The sequence below is a fragment of the Lepidochelys kempii genome, chromosome 6 (assembly GCF_965140285.1).
Source record: "Lepidochelys kempii isolate rLepKem1 chromosome 6, rLepKem1.hap1, whole genome shotgun sequence".
Classification (NCBI taxonomy): domain Eukaryota; kingdom Metazoa; phylum Chordata; order Testudines; family Cheloniidae; genus Lepidochelys; species Lepidochelys kempii.
The window spans coordinates 92082359-92106645 of NC_136385.1; the positions used below are offsets into that span (position 1 = coordinate 92082359).

Genomic DNA, 24287 nt, shown 5'->3' on the forward strand with positions numbered 1-24287 from the left:
CTGTGGGAGGAGCAGTGGCTCTCCGTGAATGTGACACAAGAACTATGCCATTCCCTGGCAGCTGTGTATATTGGTCTAACGTGCCCATCTTCAAGGCAACATGTGGACACGTTGTGGCATGAGAGTGTACTAAATGGTTGTAAGCATAGGTGGTGTGTGAGCCTTCCATTTGGGGAGGCTTACACGCGAGCACTGGAAGCTCCCTAGAAGGGGGGGGGGGCACTAGTGCCTGGACTATGACCCCACCCTCCTGAGGCCCTGCCCTTACTCCACCTCTTCCCTCCCCTGAGCCCCCCACCTGCTCTTCTTCACCTCTCCCACAAGCCCCCCCCCACCCCGCCTGCCTGCTCTTCTCCGCCTCTTTCCCCATGCCCCTCATTCGCCAACCACTTGCTCCTCTGTGCAGCAGAGGAGAGCGAGTGGCGAGCGAAGGGGGCCTAATGAGAAGAGGTGGAGCAAGGGCAGGGCCTCAGGGGAAGAGGTTGAATAGGGGCAGGGCCTCAGGACAAAGCATGGGTGGAGCCACAGTCTGGGCACCAGTGGCCCCCTCACTTCTAGGGAGTTTCATTTCTGGTGCTCCAAAGGCGACGAATAGGATTGCCAACTTGCTAATCGCATAAAACTCAAACCCTAGCCCGGCTCCTTCCCCAAAGCCCCGCCCCTTCCCCAAGGCCCCGCCCCGGGTCACTACATTCCTCTTCCTCAGTGGCTCGCTCTTCCCCACTGTCACTCACTTTCACTGGGCAGGGGGTTGGGGTGCTGCTCTCACCCACAGGCACTACCCCCCAGCTCCCATTGGCTGGTTCCCAAGCAATGGGAGTGCGGAGCCGGTGCTCAGTCAGCACGTGGAGCCCCGTGGCCCCTCTGCCTAGGAGCTGGACCTGCTGGCCCCTTCCAGGGCGCAGCACGGTGCCCCAGGACAGGTAGGGACTAGCCTGCCTTAGACTCGCAGCACTGTCGACCAGGCTTTTAACAGCTGGGTCGGTGGTGCTGACTGGAGCCGCTAGGGTCCCTTTTCAACTGGGTGTTCCGGTCGAAAACCGGACACCTGGTCACCCTAGCGGCAGGCTGGCATGCCTCCAAAGGGAGGTGACCTGCGCCACATCCGCAGAATTTGCCCTCCTGCACATGGCCAACCTTTTTTGGGGAGGCTTAGCCTCCCCCAGCCTCTTATACGTGCTGCCGCCCGTGGTTGTAAGGAATGTGCCAGCGAGTGGACAACTGGTCAAGACACCATGAGTCAAACGAGTGGTGAGAAAGTTATTTCTATCTCATAATCTTCAACCACAGAATCACAGAATAAATCAATGAACTGCTTATTCTGGATCACCACCTGGATCCCCGTTTTTCTCTGCCTTTTACTTTCAGTTTAATTTCCTCAAGATTCTGCGATACCACACTCCAGCTGAGACTGCTGGATGCCGCTCCATCCAGTTTGTCTCTATTGTCAACCTGGGGTTGGGGGGAGGGGTGTTGCTTGGTTCCTCTCCAATAGGACAAAGACCCAATCCTACACCCATTGAAGTAAGTGGAAAGACACTTCTTGACTTTATTGAGCATTGGATTGGTTTCTAAATGGATTGTCTCCACACTGCTCTGAAGAGAGTAAGCAAGGAGGGAGAAGCTTTGTTTACCGTGCTCCAAAGAATGAACTAAAGAATGAGGGGAAAAGGAAATGAAAATTTAGGCTGTACATGAAGGGCCATTTCCTAATCATGTGGTTTATTTGAGTTACTGGGCTAGAAGTTTTATGCTTTCCTGTAAAGCATCTGGTATTGGTCACTTTTTGAGACAGTATAGCAGCTAGACAGGCCACTAATCTGATTAGTCTGGCATTCCTGTGTTAGTTTCTCAAGAGAAATGGTGGAAGCCCCTCACTTGGAATATTTAAAACTAGACTGGACAAAATCCTGGAAAAATTAATATAGGGAACAATCCTGCAGTCATCTCCAAAGGAAGGGCTAGATGTTTTCTAATAAATGCCAAAATTAATGCTGGCCTTGCAACATTGCCTCTGACCTATGCGCTTATGCAGTTTCATACAGCATGATGGCATCTACAGGCCCCACTCTGAACCAGGACTGGGAGTACAGCAATACTGGACTAGGGAGGTGCTACCCCTCAGCAGGTGTAGGGCATGTTCTTAGTGGAGGAACTGTTTAAAAGTACACTGCCCAGGAAAAGGGGGGAAATGAGTTGCATGTGGCATCAGAAAGCAAGGCTGCGGCTGTGGCAGGAGTGGCAAAAGCTTTGTGATGGCTGCTCTAGTAGCAGGGACTAGGCTCTCTTCCCCTCTCTAGGAGCTGAAAAGCCCTAAAAGAGCTTGATTGAACAGGGCTGTCAGAGACTGGGGATAGGCATGCCCCACACTGAGGAGCGCTAGTGTGGTTGGAAGTACCCAAGGGAAAACATAATTTGGAGTAGCTCAATAAGTGGGCTGGGTACTTTGATAAACCCTAGGGTCCTGTGTTGGAGTGGGTGTGGGTCCCCCTATCTTCCCCCCTCCCCTGCTCCACTATAGTGACAGAATCTCTGTGGAAGGTTTGGAGTATATGGGGGTGATTGTGGCCCCAGTCAGCCTTCTCTGGGATGACTAGGCTGACAGAAGGCCATGAGCTGACCACTAGACCAGGTGGTCATTGGACATGAAGCCTGTAATTACATGATTACATACTATTTTTTTTTCTGCAGGACCCCCATTCATTCAGTGTACAGGATGGATAGTGAATGAGGCAGGAGTGTGCGGAGGTTGAATGGTGTACATTGGACTGTATGTTCCTATTGGGTTCTGGGAAGTGGGCTAAAGGACTGCTAAAGGGCCCTCCACCAGCCTTAGGGGAGGATCCACAAGGTCCAGGTACTCAAATAATTACAGGGGACAAACAAAAATGTAACAGGGGCAGGTGTGAAGGTCAAAGGGTCAAACAAAGGGAACTTGAAGGGGACACTGAGCAGAATCGGACCATATGTTGGTAGGCATCTGCCTTATTCACTGTCACTGTACAACACGTGCATTGAATGAGGTAAACAGTCCATAGACATGTAATTGAATGCTATATGGTAATGTGTGAACAACCTTAACTTTGCCACTCCCTGACTTTTGCATGCTGCACTCTCCCCTGTAACAAACAGCTTTTTTGTATGTAACATATTTTTTCAGTACTGCATTGTGAGGTATCCACTGCCTGTTGCATTTGGGTGCCATCTGTAAACATAGACAATAATGATAACTGGGCATAAAGTATATAACCCCATTCAGTAGGATAAAGGCTGATGCAATCCCATCTGTCCACTTCAGGCCAAACACCACACTCTGTAGATGTAGCATACTTTGGGAGCAGGTACTCGCTGGGTCACATCCACCTCTGATAGAGACCCAAGCCCTCAATCTCCTCACACTTTAGTAACACACACAGGTTTTATCCAGGCATGAAAGTAACTTAAAGGATTTTACTGATACTCTGGAGTCCTTAGGAAGACGCAGGGCCTCTACTTGAAGAGGCGGGGCCTTTACATCCCCCGGGCCTTTAAATCAAGATTTAAAGGGCCTGGGGCTGGGACTGTGGTAGCAGCAGCTGGGAGCCCCGGGCCCTTTAAATCACCCTGGAGCTACCAGCTGCAGAGACGGCTGGGAGCCCCGGGGCCTGGGGCTCCAGCTGCTGCAGCAAAGTCCCAGACACTTTAAATAACCATCAGAGCCCCGGGGGCCCCCTGCTGCCACTGCTACCCCAGGGCTCTGGGCTCTGGTGGTGCTTTAAAGGGCCCGGGGCTCCACTGCTGTAGTGGCAGCTGGGAGCCCTTGGCTCTTTAAATCACCATCAGAGCTCCGCTGCCGCTACCCCAGGGCTCCAGCAGCGGGGCTCGGGTGGCGATTTAAAGGGCTCCGGAGGGTAGCGGCAGAGGGAGCCCTGGTCCCTTTAAATTGCCATCTGAGCTACCACAGCAGAGCCCCAGACCCTTTAAATTGCCGCCGTGACCCCCGGGGCTCCAGCAGCAGGGCTCAGGCGGCGATTTAAAGGGTCCGGGGTTCTGGTTGCTGCTACTGCCCCAGGTCCTTTAAATCATCCCCGGAGCCTGCTGGAGCCCTGGGGTAGCGGCGGCTGGGCTCCGGCGGCTATTTAAAGGGCCCGGGGTGGTAACGGTGGCCGGAACCCTGTGTCCTTTAAATAACCGCCAGAGCCCTGCCGCCGCTAGCCCAGAGCTCCGGCAGGCTCCAGGGACGATTTAAAGGAAGCAGGGTGGTAGTAGCTACTGGAGCCCCAGACTCTTTAAATCGTCCTTGGAGCCCTGCTGCTGCTCCGGTGGCTATTTAAAGGGCCCAGGTCGGTAGCTGCAGCAGGAGCCCTGGGCCCTTTAAATCGCCACCCGAGCCCTACTGCCGCTTTCCCAGGGCTCTGGCAGCAGGGCTCTGGTGGTAATTTAAAGGGCCCAGGGCTCCAGCCACGGCTGGGAGCCCCAGGCCCTTTAAATTGCTGCCTGGGGAAGCCGATCCGCCCCGATACAGTGCATGGGCTCTTTCCGGTACACTGTACCGGCTTACTTTCACCTCTGGTTTTATCATGCCAATAAAAATTTTGGCTTGTGTCTCGCTTGCCTATCACCTTGTCCTGTTGTGAGCTCCTTGGGGCAGGAGCCTTGTGCTCACACCTGTATAGACGCAAGGATGAAGCTCAACAAATAATCTGAGCAGGGAAGAGAGTCCCACCCAACCCTGAGAGCCCTCCACTGCAGCTGTGCTTAAAGCCAGGTCCTCATCTAGGGCTCTTGGTAGGGGCATTGTAGAGTCCCCGAAACTCACTGCCTTAGGAGGGAAGGAGGCAGTGGTTCCAGTCTCCTGGGCGGATGGACAGGCTGGGCGGAGAGCAGCAGGGAGCAGCTGTATGCTTTGCCCCAGCCAGGGTCACACCAAGCCCCCGCTCTCTGTTTAGGCAGCACAGCTGCGGGGCCAGTCCCCTGCCTGACACACTGTTGCTGCTGCAAAGAAAGAGCCCGAAGGGAGCAGAGAACAGAGCGCAAGCATCGTCCTGCCCCTCTCGCCTGAGCTGCACGTGCGCCCCCGGGCCAGGCGCCTCCCGCAGCTGCTCATCATGCGCACAGCTCCACCGCGGCGGGGCGGAAGTGTGCACGCTGAGGGGGCGTGGCGCGGGGCGGAAGTGACCCCCGAGACCGGAAGTCCTGTTCCGAGAGGAGGCCGAGGACCCCGGAGAGGCCGAGGCGGGCGGGTGAGTGAGACCCGCCTTAGCCCGGCTCGGGGCTGGGAGGGTCGGTTAGCGCGAGGGTCTGACATAGGTCGGGGGATGATGCCAGGCCCTGGGGTGGTGCCAGGCAGGGCCGGTGCCAGGGCCGGGCTGGGGCCCTGGGGCCCAGGCAGGGCGGGCGCCGTGGGCGGGGTGAGGGTGGTTCCGGCCGAAGGCTGACAGGCGGCGGCGGGGAGATGAGCTGCGGGAGTAGCTGAGGAAGTGGAACGCAGGAGTCGTGGCGTCGGTCTGTGCTGCGTTGGGTGATGCGGGATTTTACCTACGTCTCCGACTCCTGGGTTAGAAAGGTGCCCAGAGCTTCTGTCCTGTGTGTTTCCCTGAGGCTTTCCCTCAGTCCCCGGGTCCTGGCCTCATCAGGGCTCTGGGGGGAGGGCAAGGCACAGTGTCCCCTATTTCCTGAGGCAGCTCTGCCCCAGTGTACACAAATCTATTGTACATATTCCCATAAGGTGTTTTCTGTGTTGGGGGTCCAGTTTGCTGCTGTGGTTAGAAAGTGTCAGTATCTTAGCAGGAGCGGATTTATTGTATAACAACAGGATCCTGGTTTTGTAGTATCGCACACCAAAGTGCCTTAGATCAAAGACTCCCTGTGTATTGAGTGAGCAGTCATTTGTGGGGTGGGAAACCACAGCTGTTTGGTAGTGCACAGCCACACGAAACAACAGTTTTGGATGAGAGATGAAGAACAATCCTATATAGAACTGTAATGGCTGGGGAGATGTAACAAACTAGACTATAATTACACAGATTGATATTTGAACAGTATTCCTGGTTAACGCCTGATTCTCCCACCTCAAAAAAAAAAAAAAAGGAGGGGGGGCAAAGCATCATGGAATCTTTGTGACTGCATTAGTATGAGACTTAAGCTTTATTCCTCTTTGGAAAGACTGATCCTCATGCAGCATAGAGTCTTTAATACCCATTGTGTCATTGGTCTGAGCCAAGTGTGCCACCTATTAAGTCATTCACAGTCCCTTCGTGACTGGTAGAGTCATGTAATGAGCAGGCCCAACCCTGTTTCTTGCATATAACAGCTGATGGTATGACATCACATGGTGTTCTGAATGCAGGCCATTTCACTTTTAGGCTGGATACTGGGACATACTGCTTCAAGGAAGAAAATGCAATCTTGTATCCGTGTCAGGCATAAACTTGTCTTTAATTGCTATAGCATGAGGCGGTCTTGGCTGGGAAGGGGAAGTGGTAGCCCTAATTTTAAAGGGAAGACTGAGCTGTAGCACAAGAAGAACAGTTTGCCTGTATTAGTCCTATTGGGCAGGTCCAAGGTGAGTGTCTAACCAAGTTGCTGGTGTGAAGAAGGCTCTAGTTTATGCTGGTCTAGTGACGTGCTGTTGCAGTGACATTAGTGGCTGGTGCTAATTGGTTGTTTTCGTGTTTAGTAGACATTGCCCATGGATGAGCTGGTGCATGACTTGGCCTCGGCCTTGGAGCAGACCTCAGAACAAAACAAGCTGGATGAGCTGTGGGAAGAGATGGCCCTGAGCCCAAGGCAGCAGCGGCGGCAGCTTCGCAAGAGGAGGGGTCGTAAGCGGCGCTCAGACTTCACGCACCAGGCGGAGCATGCCTGCTGCTACAGTGAGGCTTCGGAATCAAGCCTGGATGAAGCCATGAAGGACTGTCGTGAGGTGTTGACTGCCAACTTCAGTGACTCAGATGACATGGCTGTGGCCAAACGCCACCCAGCTCTGAGTGCCACCCTAAAGAGCAAGCAGCATTCTTGGCATGAGTCGGACTCCTTCACGGAAAATGGACCCTGCCGGCCCCTCAGGCGTCGCCGGAAGGTGAAACGTGTGACCTCAGAGGTAGCTGCTAGCCTCCAGCAGAAACTCAAGGTGTCGGAGTGGAACTATGAGAGAGGCTATAGGTTCAAGTCAGCCAAGAAGCAGCGTCTGTCACGCTGGAAGGAGAACACCCCTTGGACTTCATCCAGCCATGGTCTGTGTGAGTCAGCAGAGAACAGGCCCTTCCTCAGTAAAGGGGGGAGGAAGGAGAGGATGGAGTGTGAAGCGGATGAACAAAAACAGGGTTCTGATGAAAACATGTCTGAATGGTGAGCTCTCCAGGCCTTTCCTTCACCTACCACAATCAGATTATCAACTTCCTTTACAGCTGCTTGCAAAGACTGTGCCCTGGTCTAGGTAGTTCCCTCTCAAACAAAGTTTTCCCTTAAAGATACAAGAAAAAAAAAATCTCCAAACCCTTGCCTGCAGTCCTGTGGTGCTAAATCAGTGTGCATGTTGTCTTCATGACCCAGTAGTGACATGTGCATGTTGTCCTCATAACAAACCGGTGTGCTTATGGCTCCAATGAGAAGTCTGTTGTCTCTGTCTTCACAGTGACAACCAGCATGCTAGTGGCTCTAGTCTTTGCAAGTAAAACCATGTTGACAAGCCAGTGAGTGATGGATGAGACTGATTTCAGTTTCATGTTTCCAAGGGTTTATGAGAAACAGCAAAGGAAAACAGAATCCTGTAGTGACCAGTTAGCCTTGTTTGCAGTTACTGTATGTACCTTGATCAAAACGTTGTTCTGTTTACAAGTTACTGCATGTTAGTTGTCTAGTGTAGTTGTAACAAAGGCATAGATCAAGGTGAGGCCTTTCTTACCAAAGAGAGGATGCTTTTTTTTGCCATCTAAAGATGGGAAAAGACATTTTTATCTAATAGTACAGGAAGGATATATTGAGTAGCACCTTGAGAATGTATCTCAATGACAATGGGTAGATAGATTCCCTCACTTGATGGAGCAGTAATAGACATTGCTAGCCTCCTCGAGGTACTTTCTGCACCAATCAGTATCTCTTCCATCATGTTCAATTGAACTTAAACCAGCTGGCTTTCATCCAGCCTTATCTGTGTCAGCCATTGAGAAAGCAAACACACAGCTTTGTTTTGGTCCATCACCTGAGGAATGTGCTGGGTGATTGTTTTGTTTTCCCTCAGTTGGTTCCTTTCCCTCAGACTAATTAGGGTATATCTACGGTACAAAATTATGTTGACCTAAGTTATCATGACATACAGCCACTACATTAATTAAATTGCTTTTGCATGTCCATACTATGTTCCTTGTGTCAGCGGTGTGCATCCTCACCAGGAGTGCTTGTACTGATTTAACTGTCAGTGTGGAGTGGCTTCTGAAAATCAGCAACAGTCGATGTAAGCAACACGGTATCTACACTGATACTGCATCGACATAACTACATCAATCTAAACACTACACCTTTCTCAGAGGTGGAGTTACTAAGTCGGAGTAGTTGGCGAGTTACATTGGTGGGAGCTACATTTTAGTGTAGATCAGGGATCAGCAACCTTTGGCACACAGCCCGCCAGGGTAATCCGCCTGTCGGGACAGGCCGGTTTGTTTATCTGCCGTGTCCGCAGATTCGGCCAATTGCAGCTCCTACTGGCCGCGGTTCACCGCTCCAGGCCAATGGGGGCTGTGGGAAGTGGCACGGGCCAAGGGATGGGCTAGCTGCTGCTTCCAGCAGCCCATATTGGCCTGGAGTGGCGAAACGCGGCCAGTGGGAGCTGCAATGGGCCAAACCTGCAGATGTGGCAGGTAAACAAATTAGCCCGGCCCGCCAGGGGGCTTACCTTGGCATGCCGCATGCCAAAGATTGCCGATGTAGATGCTTATAGAGTTAGGTCGATGTCAGCTGTCTTGCGTTGACCTAACTCTGTAGTGTAGACCAAGGCTTATTGTGCATATGTTTGCATCAGATGACATTTGCCATCTGCTGCCAAAGCCTTTGGATTCTCTTTGGAAATCCAGAGGTGAAAATGTTTGACCATCTCACCTCCACATGTATGGTCTGGGCTGTGGCTTGGTGAGGGGAGTGGAGTTAGAGGGAGAAATACATGTGCATTACTTCTCCTTGTAGAACGCTTCTGGCAGCAGTGAGGGATCATGCCTTTGCCTCTCCTGCACTAAATACAGTGCTTCCCTACTAGAAACAGCAGAGTGAAACTGGGTATGCTTACATCATTTTCACTCTGCTGTAGATGCTCCATCTGATACCACTGAAGTGCTTCGTAGAGCTGCAGCAAGGGCATATCCTGAGGAATGTGTGAAAACTGGACAGGGAGGAGAGAAAATGATTAGGAGTATAGCCATAAACAGGCAAGAGGAAAGGTGATTGGCAAAGCAAGCGGGGCCAGGAAGCAGTATTGGTATTCTAGGGGCTGTTGTACATCAGTTTAGGATTGAATTGTGTTTCTCACTTCTCCTGTCAACAGAGATTAGGAGTACACAAGTGTCGCACTCAGCCACTATGGGAACAAATGCCTTGTATCATTCAGCAGTGACGTTTTCCCCACCCTCTTTCCTCCTAGATTAGCAGGAGCTAGCATCTCTGTGGAGCTAGAACACTCAGCACTTTCATCACTTTCCTTTGCTTATGCTCTGATCCAAAGCCCACTGAATTCAATGGAAAGACTCCCGTTGGCTTAATAAGCTTTGGATCAGGACCTTAATGAGGAAGCAGCTTTGATGGATTACCGGTGGGGCTATATTCAGTTTTATACTGGAGAAAGGTTTGTTACCATATCATGTCTTCAGAGTGGGATGTGGGGGATGAAGAATTTTGGAATACCCTCCCACACACATAGATAATGGACTAAGAAACATCCTGCATAAAAGTGGGGGAGATGGAGACTGAAATGAAGAGGGGAAAGGAAAGATACATAGGAACATGGTGAGGGAGCAAATGACTGATCTAAGAGTGGTATGAGAGGGGAATCAAAGCCTGATAGCCAAAAGGAAGGGGAAACCAAGAATGAGAGAAACATGGATTCATTTTAGGGGACATTTGAGATTTTTGAGCTACCAGTACAATGGTGACGATTAGTTGCGAAGACACTTAGAAGTAAAACCTCTCCACTCAGTCCCCCTTTTAATATTTTGGAGCTCTCCCACACGATGGGGGAACTGACGAACTATAAATGGAGGCCCTGAACGTCTGTCTCATTTATCTAAGATGTATGCTGTCTGAATTGTCTGCTTAATGTGATTACATAGGGCAGATCAAACCAGAATAGTCCAAGGGCTGTCTGAGAACATTCTTGCTAACACACATGCTACTTCAAGTTCACGGATGACATATTGTCTCTCTAATCTTTCACATAAACAATATCTAACTAGCCTTCTTTTGTATCGCTTAATTTCAAATTGGATGTTGTACTAAGTTTACCAGCCAGTGATAAGGTGAGCGCTTGTTTTATCTTGATATATTCCGGGCTGATAGAATGACCAGTTACTCCCCAGTTTGTAGTTTAGTTCCTTTTGAATAGTAGCAGGTTTGGTGACAGCCTGTCGTGGCAGTCATGAGCCTGGCTCAGCTGATGTATTAGGGGCGGATCTCTCAGGAAAGAAAAAATCCCCTTCTCCTGGAAGGCAAGTGACAGAGACAGAGTGTTCAGCCTCCCCCTCCTTCTCTAGCCCGGCCTGACCTTCTGCAGCCCCTTGGTGCTTCTTGTTTTCTTATTTTTATAGAAAATCAATGTCCCTCCTGACACAAACAATAGCTCAGGAGCAGGAATAAATGTTGGAAAGCTGAGATCTCTGTCCATCACCTCTCACTTTAACTCCCCCAAACTATTTAATTATAAGCATGCTTTGCTCCAGGTGTTTGCGACAGTGAAATTGCTAAATGAGGACCATTTTAACCAAAGATTGGGCGATCAATAACACTCTATAGCAGTAGCTTGTCGGATCAATAGCATTCATTATTTCATGGTTAAGGTAAGTAGCCTCCTTTGCAAGTGGAGAGCATTAATCAGTGCTTACTGAACCTGAGGAAAGGCTTGTGTACAGGATACTCCGTTTTCCAGGCCTGAAATATAAAGGGAGTATAGGTAAGGATATCTTTCAATGAACCTTTGTAGAAAGCGGGTAGAAAGCGTGGCGGAGTATGTATCTGTAAGGCACTGCAGGGTTTTCCAGTACTTTGAGGCACTGGCTGTTCTGTTAATTTGATTCGGAACTTGGTTTAATAATCCTTTTCCTTTCTTATGATTCCTGGTCCTATGCTTTAACTACTGTCCCTTTCTCATACAGCATGTTAGGGGATGGATGGCACAAACTTCATAAAAGGCTGGCTTAAAACTTGGTGTTAGTTGCATGCTAGAATGTGGGAGGGACTTGCAACCTCTTCCATCTGTATGTTTAAAACTACCAACTGAAAAATGGACTCTAATGCACTGAAGGTTCAGACTTTCAGGTATCCAGTATAATGGATTGTCTTAGCTAGTTTACAGAACATGTTTTTTAAAAAGCAGTAATATGCTTCACAGCATATGGTTTTAGTGAGTACGTACAGTTAATTGTGGATGGGGTGACTCTCACTGTCCCTTTGCCTTGTGTCCCATAAAGTTTCCTGAGGATATTGGTGGCTGGTATAACCACACACCATGCTGTGTGATGTTGCTCTTCCAGGGTACATGGGGATCTTATCTAACCACACTGCTGAGATTATTTCAGATGCTGAGTTAAAGCTAGGATTCACTTCTCCCATAAGGCCCTGTAACCTGTGTGCAGGGTGGAAGGGGTATTGCTTTTGCTGAGAGATCTCAGAATAATGGAGGTATTGGATAATATGTCCTAGAAAAGATCGAATCCTAGCATTAACCCATCAAATACCTAGGATTGACATGAGCATGTAATTTTGCAGCACAATGTTCAGCCTTTTCAAAACTTTTTACAGACAGTTAAGTTTTCTACTCAGATTATTTTCCAAACAAATTCCTTCGTAAACTGTCTCCTGGAGCAGCAGCAGTGGCCAAGTTTAAAACTCAGTTTAACTGGTGGTTATCTACAGCTGCAAGCTATGTAGTACTGGTTTATTTGGATGAGTAGTTAGGGACTTGAGGCCTGGTCTACATCTAAACTTAGGTTGACCTAGCTATGTTGCTCAGTCAGGGCTGTGAAAAATTTCATGCCCTGTGTGATGTAATTAGGTCAACCTAACCCCTACTATAGATGCAGGTAGGCTGAGGGAAGAATTCTTCCATTAACCTAGGTACTGCCTCTCGAGGGGGTGGACTTACTACAACAACAACAGAATAACCCCTTTTGTTGCTGTAGTAGGGTCTATGCTACAGTGGCACAGCTGTGCTGCTGTAGTGCTTGAAGCGTAGCCCCTTATCCAGCCAAAGAAAGGAGAAGGCATTGAAGAGAAGGCATTTATGTTCCATTTATGTTGGAAAATGGAAGTCTAAAAAGAAAAAGTTGTGGTACAATTGCCAGTGGCCATCGGGTGACCCGCGAGGGGAGCATTTAGCTTCATTTCTGTTGCCTGGTCGTTACCAGAGACGGGGATATCTGCAAAGAGTGTCATAATTATGATCGTTAGCCTTGGTGCCCTGACCTAATCCCATTTTTGATAATTATGTTCTGATAACCTAAAATTTCCTTTTTTAACTCGATACAGGATTCTTCCTAAATTGCATAGTGTTGTAGTGAGCTGTTAGACAGTTGACATGTTCCATGCCAGAGGCAATCATGTGTCAGTGATGAATTGATTCCCATTTTGTATGGTATATAAAGACTTTGGGGTCCTTTTGGGATGAAAGGCACTGGCAAAATTTAAAAGATTATTGCTGCATACCTTTCAGCAGTTAACTGTGGTTGTTCTTTGCAGTGAAACCAGCAGTGTATGCAGCAGCAGTGACACTGGCCTCTTCACCAATGACGAAGGCCGTCAAGGTAACTACTGTCTTGTGATTTCCCTCTGGTGCAATATGGGAATTTCTCTTTACTTATAAATGCAAATTCAAGGCAGTGCAGGACTAGAAATTGGAGGGGATCAGGATGTGCGGGGAAGGGAGAGTGGCTAGGAGTCAGAGGAATTGGCTCAGATCACAAAGGTATTCCATGTGATTTCAGTTAAAACCATGCTTTTCTTATGGAAATGCTATGATATTTATCAAATGTATACAATCCAAATACTGGAAAGTGTGATATAAGGCAATACATACGTTATTGGTTTCTTGGGGATGACTACTCAGACTTTTCTGCTTAGTTTCAGTGAGGTCATCATGAACTCCATGAAGTCTCTATCAATAGAGGTCAATTGTTTGTATATATATTACAAAAGTTCCCACAATCTGCTTGTCATACTCTGCGACACAGAAACATACTGGTCCAGAGAGCTCACAATCTAAGATGACAAGCAACATACTAAGCGTGGTGGAGATGCAACAACCAAAACATGTGTATTAGGCAGGGGAGAAGCAGTTCTCAGAAGTTTGTGGACTCTCACACTTCAACTGGTGTTGGTGTTGAATTTGTAACATACACATTCTTTGTCCAAGATTATTATTAGGTACTGGAGTTAAATACATGTCAACCAAAGAAACAAACACAAATGTTTAAACAGTGACTAAAAATCCCTTCCCCTCTCTGTTGCTCAAATTCCAGTCTCTTAAATCTTGTGATGTCATAATTTCATTAATTCTCCTGTCCTTGGCTGTGTCTACACTGGGAAAATGCGTTATGTTAGAAAATGTGTTAACTAGTATGTTTTGACTAATATGATGTCAAATGTGGTGTAGTACCTACTGTAGATAGGTACAGTTGCGTTAAAAATTACTTTTTTTAAAAACATGACTGTCTCTGTCAACACTAGTTGCCACTTCATGTTTGACATCATTTTAGCTAAAACATGTTAACACATTTTCTGAGATGATGCATTTTCCCAGCATAGACAAAGCCTTAAATGTTCAGGTGCTGTTTACACTCTAATGTGAAAAACAAGCAAGGAAAAAATACCCTTTTTGGACAAACTCCTTCCAAAGCTTCTTTATCAATCATAAAGAAGCAAAAGAAAGGGCACAAGCCCAATTGTTTTCCTTTGCAAGTCCCTTTAAACTTAATGTTCTGTCCCAGTCCCAAGTTAGTTAATTACATTCTGCTTCACTATATTTCCCGTGTAGTTTCAACTGGATACAGGTTTCTTCCCTTTTTGTCCTTTTAACTGTTATGTTATTGGAACAGTTGGCATTTTCCACCCCAGGAGCAGCTGCATTTCATTGATAGAGGAGTGGTCCCTGTGTATAGTTTGAACATAAGTTTATAAAATGCTTTAGGATCTTTCAGGGTGAAAGGCACTGTAGGAGCAGTGGATGCTGATCTTTATTATCTGTCTAATGTAGCAAGTGACTTTGAAGGAAATTGCTTGAGATGAGAGTTACTGAGCTTATGCTCTAGTGTCCAAAGTAGCTGACATGTTTATACACATGATCCTTTTTCCAGTGTTTAGGGGAACAGTCCTTATTTATTTTTTAAACATATTTTGGTTGTTAATCTCCGAATCCACTTCTGAAGCCTCCGTCTAGAGCATATGTATCAAATATATATAAAAATAAATGTCTGTATTTGTGAAATATCCTGATTCCAGGCATTTGCCTGTTGTTGTGGGTCATTTCGGGGGCTGATGTTGTGGTCTGGGCTGTTTGCTTCATTTGTCTAATGGCTGGTTTTCAGAGTGGATGCAGGACTGGCTTATTGTCTCAGGATGAGGTCTGGCGCCAGTACTGCACGGAGCTGCCTGTTCACCTGTTACTTTCCCAAGGAGAATTCTAGCCAGGCAGCTTTAACAGAATATTGTCTAGTGCAGTTCATTTACCAGGACACAGCTGTGTTAATTGCACTGGCTCTGCTTTTTGGAGACTTTTGAAGTGGTTGGTTGTTGCTCTCCCAGACATGAGTGGGCTGTGGTCTTGACAGGTCTTATGGAGTTTTCATAGAGCCAGCTGTATGGCACAGTTAATACTCATAGACCCTTTCTGTGCTCTAAGCCACCAGTCATTCCTAATGGCATGATATACTTTTCCTTGAAGCTGCTGTCCTCTGACTGTGGCTCATTCTTCCTGATGTACAGATTGGTAGCATGTGCAGCATTTGCTCCTCTTTCCCCCCATTTTGAGGGCTCCTTTGTAGTAGCCCATAATGCTTGTGCCAGGCCACTACACTTTCACCTCCCCTGCAGTAATTACATTGGAGAAAGAGCCACACCTGTACATCAGGCACCACACAGCACTGAAATAATGTCAGTGAGACACAGCCACAATAGAGCAATAAAGCTGCCTCAACCTCCTAAACACCTCAGTAAAGAGGACCATCCAACAAAGAGGCCTTCATGCTGGGTGATGCTACGTTCTATGGGAAATGCTGCTTATGTCACGGTAGACTGAGCACAAGAATAATTGGAGCACTTGTTGAATTCCCTATAATTACAGTACTATCAATGAAACTTAAAATAAAACTGCTATAAAATGTAGGAGTAACTCCCAAAGAATCTTCAAGTGAATTTGGTAGTTTTTTGATGTGGAATATGTAGCATTTTGATGGTCACTCAGAGTGGTTGTTGGAGTAACTCTGTGCTGCTTCTCTAGGGGATGACGAGCAGAGTGATTGGTTCTATGAGGGAGAATGTGTCCCAGGATTCACCGTCCCCAACCTCCTGCCCAAGTGGAGAGCTGATCACCGGTCTGAGGTGGAGCGAATGGACTCTGGCCTGGAAAAACTCTCTGACTCTACGTTCCTTTTGCCTTCCCGGCCTGCTCAGAGGGGTGAGCTCCATAGGGAATGGGATGGGTTCAGAAGTGTGTTTGTGAACCTTCAAATGGCAGAGAGCAGATTTCATTTACAGAGATGCTCAACTTAAGCTGATATTAAAGTTGACCTGTTTATAGATTTTTAAAATATGCTTGCTTTGGATTATTTTGTTGTGCCCTGTTTTTAGACTGGAGCAATCGGGACACTCTGCATGTACCTCTACAGTAAATGGAATTTTGATATTGTGTTTGATGTTATCTGTAAAGCAAACAGAAGTCTAGATTAAAGATGGCTGCACCACCCAAAAGAGAACGCTATGAAATGGTGAATCATCCTTCATTTCAGCTGCCTAACTTCTTCAGTCACCTTTTTATAATGTATAGATTTTTATCTGTAGCTCTTAGGTAAGTCTTCTCATGGAGAAACTGAGGCACAGAGGTTCTGACTTGTCCAAGGTCACACAGAGCAGAATATAAAACCCAGTTCTCTTGACTCTGAATCTCATATTCTTCTAGGCGCTGGACCACAAGGTCTCTCATCACTGTTTTGCCAGGAGCAACCTTCTGCCTTCAGTGCTCAGCTTTTTCCTTTTCTTGGTTTTCAGGGTTTCATGCCCGTCTGAACCGCCTTCCAGGAGCTGCTGCCCGTTGTCTCAGAAAGGGACGTAGGAGGCTCGTTGGCAAGGTATTGCCTCTTCCAAGAGGGAAATTCTGTGTCTGCTCTGCTGGTCAGTTCGGAACTGCTGCTCTAAGGCAGCAGGTGGATTATTTTGTGCAGAAGAACCCTGTACGGTGGTCTGTCACATACTACTTTCTTTGAAAAATAACATCCAGCTGAAAACCAAATAGTTAAGACAAGCAGCCAAAGAAGGTGGGGAGATGGAGGGTGAATACAAAGGGAGCTATATTGGCAGAAAGCTTGTTCGCGCTTAGGGGGAAATGACAGCATTGATGTATCTGGGAGAGCTGTGCAGATTCAGACCCTGGGAGGCAAAGACTGGGAGCTTAAACTTGATGTTGGAGGTGAAGAGAAGCCAGAGTTTTGAACAGAGAAGCAACATGGTCTGATTGGCAGCAGAGAATGATGATTTTAGGTGCATCATTTTGGATGGCTGAAAGGACAGGAGGTCAGAGAGAAGGTTCCACTAATGAATGCAAGAAATGAATGAAATTAATTGCAAGAAATGAACCCCTGGCCAGGATTACAGCAGTTGGCATAGAGAGAAAAGAACATATATCTGTTACAAAAGGAGAGACAGGATTTACCACAAGCCTGGATGTGGTGGGAAAGAGGAAAGCCACGTCGGTGTGGGGACAATGGGGCGGAGAGCGGAGCTATCAACCATGATGGAATAAGGAGGCTTTTGGGGATGAAGAAAGGTGAGGGATTGGATGTTTGTTGGTGGGACTTACTCTGTATTCTTGGAGAGACTGCTTTACATTCGTTGATGAAGATCCATTTTCCCTGCCTAAGGACTGGTGGGGAAAGGGTAAGACCTCTCAGCTACAGAGAGGAAGCCCTCCCACTTTGTGAGGATAACGCCTCTAATGATTCAGGAGTTTGGGGTGTGTGTGTCAGGGGTGCAGTTCCTCTCCCTTCTCTATTAGTCACACTCAACAGCTCCTGTTCTTCCCTTCTTCAGCCCATTCACCTTTAGTTGTAGCCAGTATTTTAAAATAAGAGTCCTCAGTTGATGTGAAGTCTGCTTTGAGCAGGGCTCTTCAGGCCACCTGCAAGGGCCTGTGCCTGTTGGAGGCTCCTCTAATGATCCCAAATGAGAAGGATAATATTTACTTGTTTAATTCATCTTCATCACCTTAAAGGGATCTTTGTCATTTCCAGCGGAGGTCACTGCTCCCCCTCCCCGTTCTCCCTCTAAATTGTAATAATAAATAATGAGTTTCATTCAGAGCTCCCCGCCAGCGAGCTGCTAATTACCCAAAGTACGGCTTGTAATTTACACAGTAATAAACCGTAAATTTAAACATTACGGCACTTTAAGTTAATAATTTTCCTGCTGTAACAAATAGCCCATCTTTGTTCACCCCTGCTGCAGCTGCTGCCTCCCCTAAACCTCATGTTCATTTGTGCCCAGGCAGTTTGGCATAAGCTCTGGAGAGTCTGGCCTGTGAAGCCTTCTCCCCTCATATCTGGAGCCTGACCTACATCTCTTTCCCCTCCCCCCACAGTGAATTTTTTATGGCCAATTGCTATGTGAAGATAAACAGCCTGATATTTAGAGCCTCCTGTATGAATGTGTACAGGCAACAAACATGAGCTTTGGTCAGAACCAAGCTCCCAAAGCAATTCCTCCCTCCTGGAATGTGCTTTTACTCAACTGCTGCAGGAGTTTTTACTGAATCTGCTGCTTTTGGACAGTCCAAGCTCCCACACGGAGCACTTCAGTTGCCTTCTCTGTGCTGGTGAAATTCCCCTTCCTGTTGTGTCCCCCTTCCCTCCCCCCCCCCCTTTTTTTTGTGTGTGCAGTGCATGTTGTAAAGTAGGGAGAAGGAGGAAGGTTCAGTTTTGTGAGAAAGAGGAGCTGACGGTTCTACTTAGTAGGAACCATAGGAACTCCTTTCTGCCTGAGCTGAGTCTCCTGCCCTCCTCACCTAGCAGCCTGGAGTAACTGCTTACAGAAGCCTTGCGTCCCTGAGGGGATTCACAGACCTCACAGCCAGGGTCAGAGAGGTTACTCTGGGAAAACAGGACCTTGAATATATTTGTGGTGTCTGTGCTGTCTGCTTCTTGGAGAAGGAGGGGGAATGTCTCAGATGAAGCTTTTGCCTATTTTTGTGTTTCAGGAGACCAGCTTGAGCACTCTGGGCAGTGAGAGGATGAGCCACATCATTAGTGACCCACGTCAAAAAGAGTAAGGACCTATCTGCTACTGATTATGGCCTAGCACAGGGGTAGGCAACCTATGGCATGTGTGACAAAGGCAGCACGCGAGCTGATTTTCAGTGGCACTCACACTATCCAGGTCCTGGCCACCAGTCCGGGGGCCTCTGCATTTTAATTTAATTTTAAATGAATTAAACATTTTAAAAACCTTATTTACTTTACATACAACAATAGTTTAGTTATATATTGTGGACTTAAAGACCTTCTAAAAATGTGAAAATGTATTACTGACACGCAAAACCATAAATTAGAGTGAATAAATTAAGACTTGGCACACCACTTCTGAAAGGTTGCCGACCACTGGTTTAGCACTTTGAGTAGGTGAAGGGGAGCGTGAACTGTGCAATACCTTGAGACTGCCTCTTTCCATCTGCTCACTGGGACTGGACGGAGTGACGACAAAATAACCTGTGAGATGGGAGATAGTTGGGTCCAAAACTGACTTGTTACTCCCTTCTGCCCTATTTGCATTTGCTCATATCCCCCCATTATAGGTCTGCCCCAATGTATGGCTATGGCATGCTATCCCTTTAATTACACTGAACCTTCCTCCTTCTCCCTCCTTTACCACATGCACTTCACAGATCCATCGGTCCTTAGCACAGCTTTAGAGGACCCTCTGTGCTCATTATTGAGTAGCACTGTGTATGGAGGAGCACCATGGGAACAGAGCTGGGCAGCGGAAGTGATGCTGACAAATCAGCAGCCAGTTTGGCTTCTCCACAGATGCAATGTTCTGCATTTCCCTCCCAGCTCCTCCTCCTAATCATAACCAGTACTGTGGGTGATCAGGGTGGGTTTCCCTGGAACTGCCACTGTGGTGGTTTGACAGGTAGGGTGGCTTTTCCTGATCATGCTGCAGTGAATTCAATCTTCACTGGCTATCGGCATCCAGATTCACTTCCTGCCTACTTGGCTCCCTGTGTTTAAAACTTGTCATTTTGAGTATGAGTCCTGTCAATGTTTAATCTCACTTCCTTTTTTCTCCATCTCTGTTTTTTTCTCCCCTTTTCTCTGTTCTCCCTCACCCTCCCGCCCCCTTGCTCCTTCCTTTCTCTGTCTCCCATTCCATCTTTCCTCCCTCCAGTTTCTGGTTACCATCGATGGGGAAGAGAGACTGCAACCAGGTAAGATGACTCTGCTGTTCCCTTTTTTATTTTCTCACTTGGTTTCCTTCTTTCTAGAAAGAACAAAGTGCTGGCTTCCGATTTCCACCACATTGTGGCCTGTGCACATGAGGTAAGGCAGTCCCAGCCCTTCATCTCACTCTAACTGACATCTTCTGGGCTTCTAGTACATCCCACATGCCAGGGATCATATGGGCTGTTGGTACTGAGTACCTCCCTGGGACCCCAGTCTTCTCCTGAAATCTCCCTCAGTCCGACTGGTTGTTTAACTTTCTCCCTGACAGTGAGCTGGAGGGAGGGTTGTCTTGGCTGTAGGATTCTCTGCAAACCCCATGAATGGGACTCTTTCTCCTTTTAACCCTTCACATCCATCCATTTTGGGTCATGCTTTTTTCCTGGTGATCCTGTAGAGGAAGAAAAGCTGTTGGCCTGATTGTAGTTAAATAGCACCAGACCAGGGAAGTACTGGAAAGTGATGGGGCGGGAGAATAGTCACCCCCTCTGTTTTCCATCACCCCTACATAAGTGCACATTGTCAAGTCTTCTCCAATAAATGTATTACGTAGATCAGATTCAGTGACAATTGGCTTATCTAGCCAAAGCAGAAGAGCCCGGTCTCTGTGACTCTGCCAAGGCAATGGGCCTCTTCCTCGGGTGCACCAGTACTGTCTGGTTCCTCACAGCAATAGTGTCTCCTTCTGTTCAGTGGTCAGGTGCTCATTTTGTTTCACAGACACTGATGTTGAATGCACCTTGTTTTTGAAATTGGATTTCAGTTTTACTGTCTCAGATGGCTCTGAGTGAGCATTTCATGTCTCCAGGGCGATAGAACTACTCTTGAGGCCATAGTGTCCCCTGCCTGTTAGAATAGCTCTCTAACATTCAAAATACATAATGCTCTGAGTGTCAGAGTGAAGACTGACTCTGTAGACCTTGAGAGAGCCACAGGAAATGCTACTCTTATGATGAACTTAAATAGCTACAAGGAGTAACTGGAGGTTTGTCCCCACAGTACCATTGTAATGTTTGTCTGACAATAGAATAATGGTCATTTAAAGGAGACGCTGTCTGATAATTGACGTTTCAGAGATTATAGCATCTCTTCAGCCTGTATCAAGCCCTTTGTTTATAAAAGGTGGCACTGAGTTCTGGATTCCTGAGTGGTGTTTATAGCCAGGGTCCTTTCATAGCTGAAGGATTATTAATTTATCATTTCTTAAAAGCACAAGCGCCCAGTTCTTTGAAAAATGTCCCTATGGGTGCTCCACTTGAGATGCACATGCGCTGCATGTGCCTTTGATCGGAGATTTTTTGATAGCAATGCCTGTTTGATCCACATATGCACCCTAGCTATCCTCAAGCCCTGTACTGAGGATATATAGGTCTGTGACAGATGAGCCACCCCCAGTTCCTATAGCAGAAATATGCAGTGCTGCTACATGGGCTTCAGTTCACATCTTCTCAGGACACCATGTTTTAGTGAATACCTCAAAGGAAGATGCTGCCTTTGGTTCTGCAATTCTGCAACCAATTCTAGACTGGGTTCCAAAGCGCTCTCCTTCAGAGGGAACTGCTCAGGAGATATGTCAAGTGGAGCCTTCTCTCTACTTTGGCATCTTTGTGAGACTTTGCAGTAGAGAAGGAACTGATGGCAGTTTGTTTGTCACAGCCCTGTATGCCCTCAGTATGAGCCATTACGATAATTAGGGCACATGCCCGGACCAAACAGGCACTGCTGCCAAAAATCTCCTATTGGAGGCACATGCACATCTTCTGTGGACACCCATAGGGGGACACGTTTCAAAGACCTCCAGTTACTCTACAAGGTAAGTTACCGCTTCTTATTTTAGGATAGAGTACCAGAGATATATCTAGTACTTTATAACACACACAAAAATAGATTCCTTGCCCTGAAGAGCTTCTAGGCTAAGTTGAGAACAAACAGGAGGAGAGGATGATGATGATGCATGTGGTTACTTGAGAGGTTAACGCAGGCATCCAGAGGGTAGCTAGCAGGGTGAATTCTGCAGTCTGTTTCCAAATTGAGTAAATGTTGCTTCATGTCATCATGTGGTTGATTAGTGACTGTTCAATTCCCACCCCTCTCTTAAAAAGATTTCCAGGGTTGTGTCCTTCAAGATAAGCTGCCCTTAATAGAGTTGATGGCTCTTAGGCTCTTCCAGTGTCTGCAGCGTGACAGAAGATCATGGACTACTCTGAAGACCAGAAGGAGGGGGATGAACATCCATGTTTCTCTGAAACTGGCTTAAAAAGGGTCCCTGATGTGAGAGACCCTGCTAACTGGGGGAGGGGGGCTCTTTAATATAGCTAGTCCCTTTGCTGTGGAAGCAATGGGGAGCTCTCTTTGAATTGAGCCTTGAAATTGAGTTTTTGGGAGCATGGTTAGTCTTCTGGTAATGAATCTGCTCCACTGATCCAAGTGTCCAACATGAGGAGGAGTTTTACTGCATCTTTACTTGTATTTATGGAAATGACTTCTATCCTTAGACCCAAGGGCATGGGCAGGAAGCTCTCCCTGGGGGAGGTGGACTCTCATCATGGAGTGCAGCAGTCCCATATAGGGCTCCCTGAATATGCTCTTGTTTACCCTGTTGCTTGTGTGCTGAGCAAGAGGAGCAACTCCTCTGCAGAGTTGTTGCCTTGAAAGAGGATAGTGGAAGGGACAGAATCAGATATCACTTGCCCCCATTATTTGATGGTGTGTTGGAGCAAGTCTGTGAATACTGCGTGAGCCAATGTGGAGAGTGGATTTGAGCTGCTGCATCTGGAAATTGTTCCTTTAAACACTGCTTAAATAATCTCTCTTGGACTTTCCAGTTCAATCCGTTATCTCCTTTGTACTCTCTGGATGTTCTTGCCGATGCCTCCCACAGAAGATGCTCACCAGCACACTGCACTGCCAGGTAATCCCCCTGCTTTGCTCCTATTATGAGGATTGTCTCATTTCCCTTCCTTTGCCACATGTCTGGTTCCTTCAGTACTAGCAAGCCTGTGGGTTAACGCTCTTGGAAACCTGGGTTCCAATCCTGATAAAATGTACACATGCAATAAGTTTGGTCTCCACTCAGTTGCCGGTGGGCATGCAGAGTAGTGAGCAATAAGGTTCTGGGGACAGAACGTGGTCTGGGTTTGAAATACAGATTGGACCTCTGCCACACAATGCCCAGTAATACCAAACTGGTGGGTTGCTGTAGACCATATGAAGATATAGATGGCCTTATCCTTGCCTATTATTAGAATTGGAAACCAAACTGCAAAGAAGGTGGCGGTAGGCTAATGTGCGTTACTGAGGAACCCTAAGATCCCTGAGTATCTGAAGTGGGTGTCCTGGACGGTTAGCAGACTTGGCAGTAGAGATGACTGAGATGACTTTGTGACTGGTGATATCTCTGTGCTGTGGGATTATGGTGAGAAACTTGGGTCAGGAATGACCAAGAGTTCAGGCATGTTTGAGTTGGCATTGTTTGGTTCAAGGGGGAAAGGTCATGTGCTGTACAAGTGCCTTCTGCTGGCCACTATTAAATCTGATTGAAATGCTGGCCTCACAGAGGTCACTCCAGCATCCTCCGCAATTGTTGCTGTCAAAGTGTAATGCACCTTTGCACCCTTCTTACTGTGTGTGGATGAAGCCTGGCCAGGGAGGGAGCTCTACTTGTGTTCTTAAAGACAGATTTATTCTGAAGGAGCTCTCCATACGTAAAGCTTCAGTTTCCTTTCACTTGTTAATTAGTAAATAGGGCATGAAAAATATTCTAGGGTTGTTTGTCTAAATGAAGGCTTGGCATCTTCCCAGCTCAGCCTCTCCTCCCACTGGCTTCTGCAGGGAATTAGTTATGTTGCACCATGATGTCATGCATACAGGTCTGTGACTTCTGCATAGGACATGGCAGCTGGAGGAGCAGTGACAGGATGAGAGTAAAAAGAATCCAAGAGAATACTAACCAGCAAACCTGCTTCTCTCAATGGTTCTCGCCTTCACATTTGCCTTGCACCCCTGTAAACTTCACCATGAAGCTTGGAGCTGCATCTCTACATAGTGCAGTGAGCAGGTCCCTTCCGGTGCACTGAGTATATGCCCAATGCTACAAGTGGAACCAGCCATTCCCTGTTCTCCCTATAAAAAACAAACCTGTCTCCTGCTAATAAATCCAATCAGGAAAAAGCTGATGGCACCTAGCTTGGCCAGTGAAAGCCCTGCCCTGCTCCCAAAGCTACTGGGTATGGCTGTGTCGAACAAGGGTTTTCTGAAGCAAGTGTGATCATTGGGGTTTCTCATTTCTGCTACGTGAATAATTTAGTAACTAATGGATGGGTGTCCATGTACCCTGAGACCTCTTCAGAAACTACTGCCCGATTTCAAAGTATAAATCTCATGTGCTGGCCCTTTAATCCCGCCTCTTAA

General features: G+C 47.3%; 1 protein-coding gene across 4 annotated transcripts in view; it reads left to right on the forward strand.

The window, feature by feature from the left end:
* The first annotated feature begins 5399 nt into the window (after window positions 1–5399).
* Window positions 5400–24287, forward strand: part of GPATCH2L (G-patch domain containing 2 like) — a 47039-nt gene continuing 28151 nt past the window's right edge. Inside the window, exons 1-8 of one of the 4 annotated variants that reach the window (XM_073349252.1) lie at window positions 5401–5545; window positions 6662–7329; window positions 12916–12980; window positions 15671–15847; window positions 16438–16517; window positions 18638–18705; window positions 19825–19864; window positions 22703–22788. In XM_073349252.1, coding sequence (XP_073205353.1) covers window positions 5504–5545; window positions 6662–7329; window positions 12916–12980; window positions 15671–15847; window positions 16438–16517; window positions 18638–18705; window positions 19825–19864; window positions 22703–22788 — 1226 coding nt within the window. In that variant the 5' untranslated portion in view covers window positions 5401–5503. Of the gene's footprint in view, window positions 5546–6661; window positions 7330–12915; window positions 12981–15670; window positions 15848–16437; window positions 16518–18637; window positions 18706–19824; window positions 19865–19921; window positions 19977–22702; window positions 22789–24287 lie in introns of all 4 variants that reach the window. The other 3 variants (XM_073349251.1, XM_073349254.1, XM_073349253.1) reach the window with 3 other exon arrangements.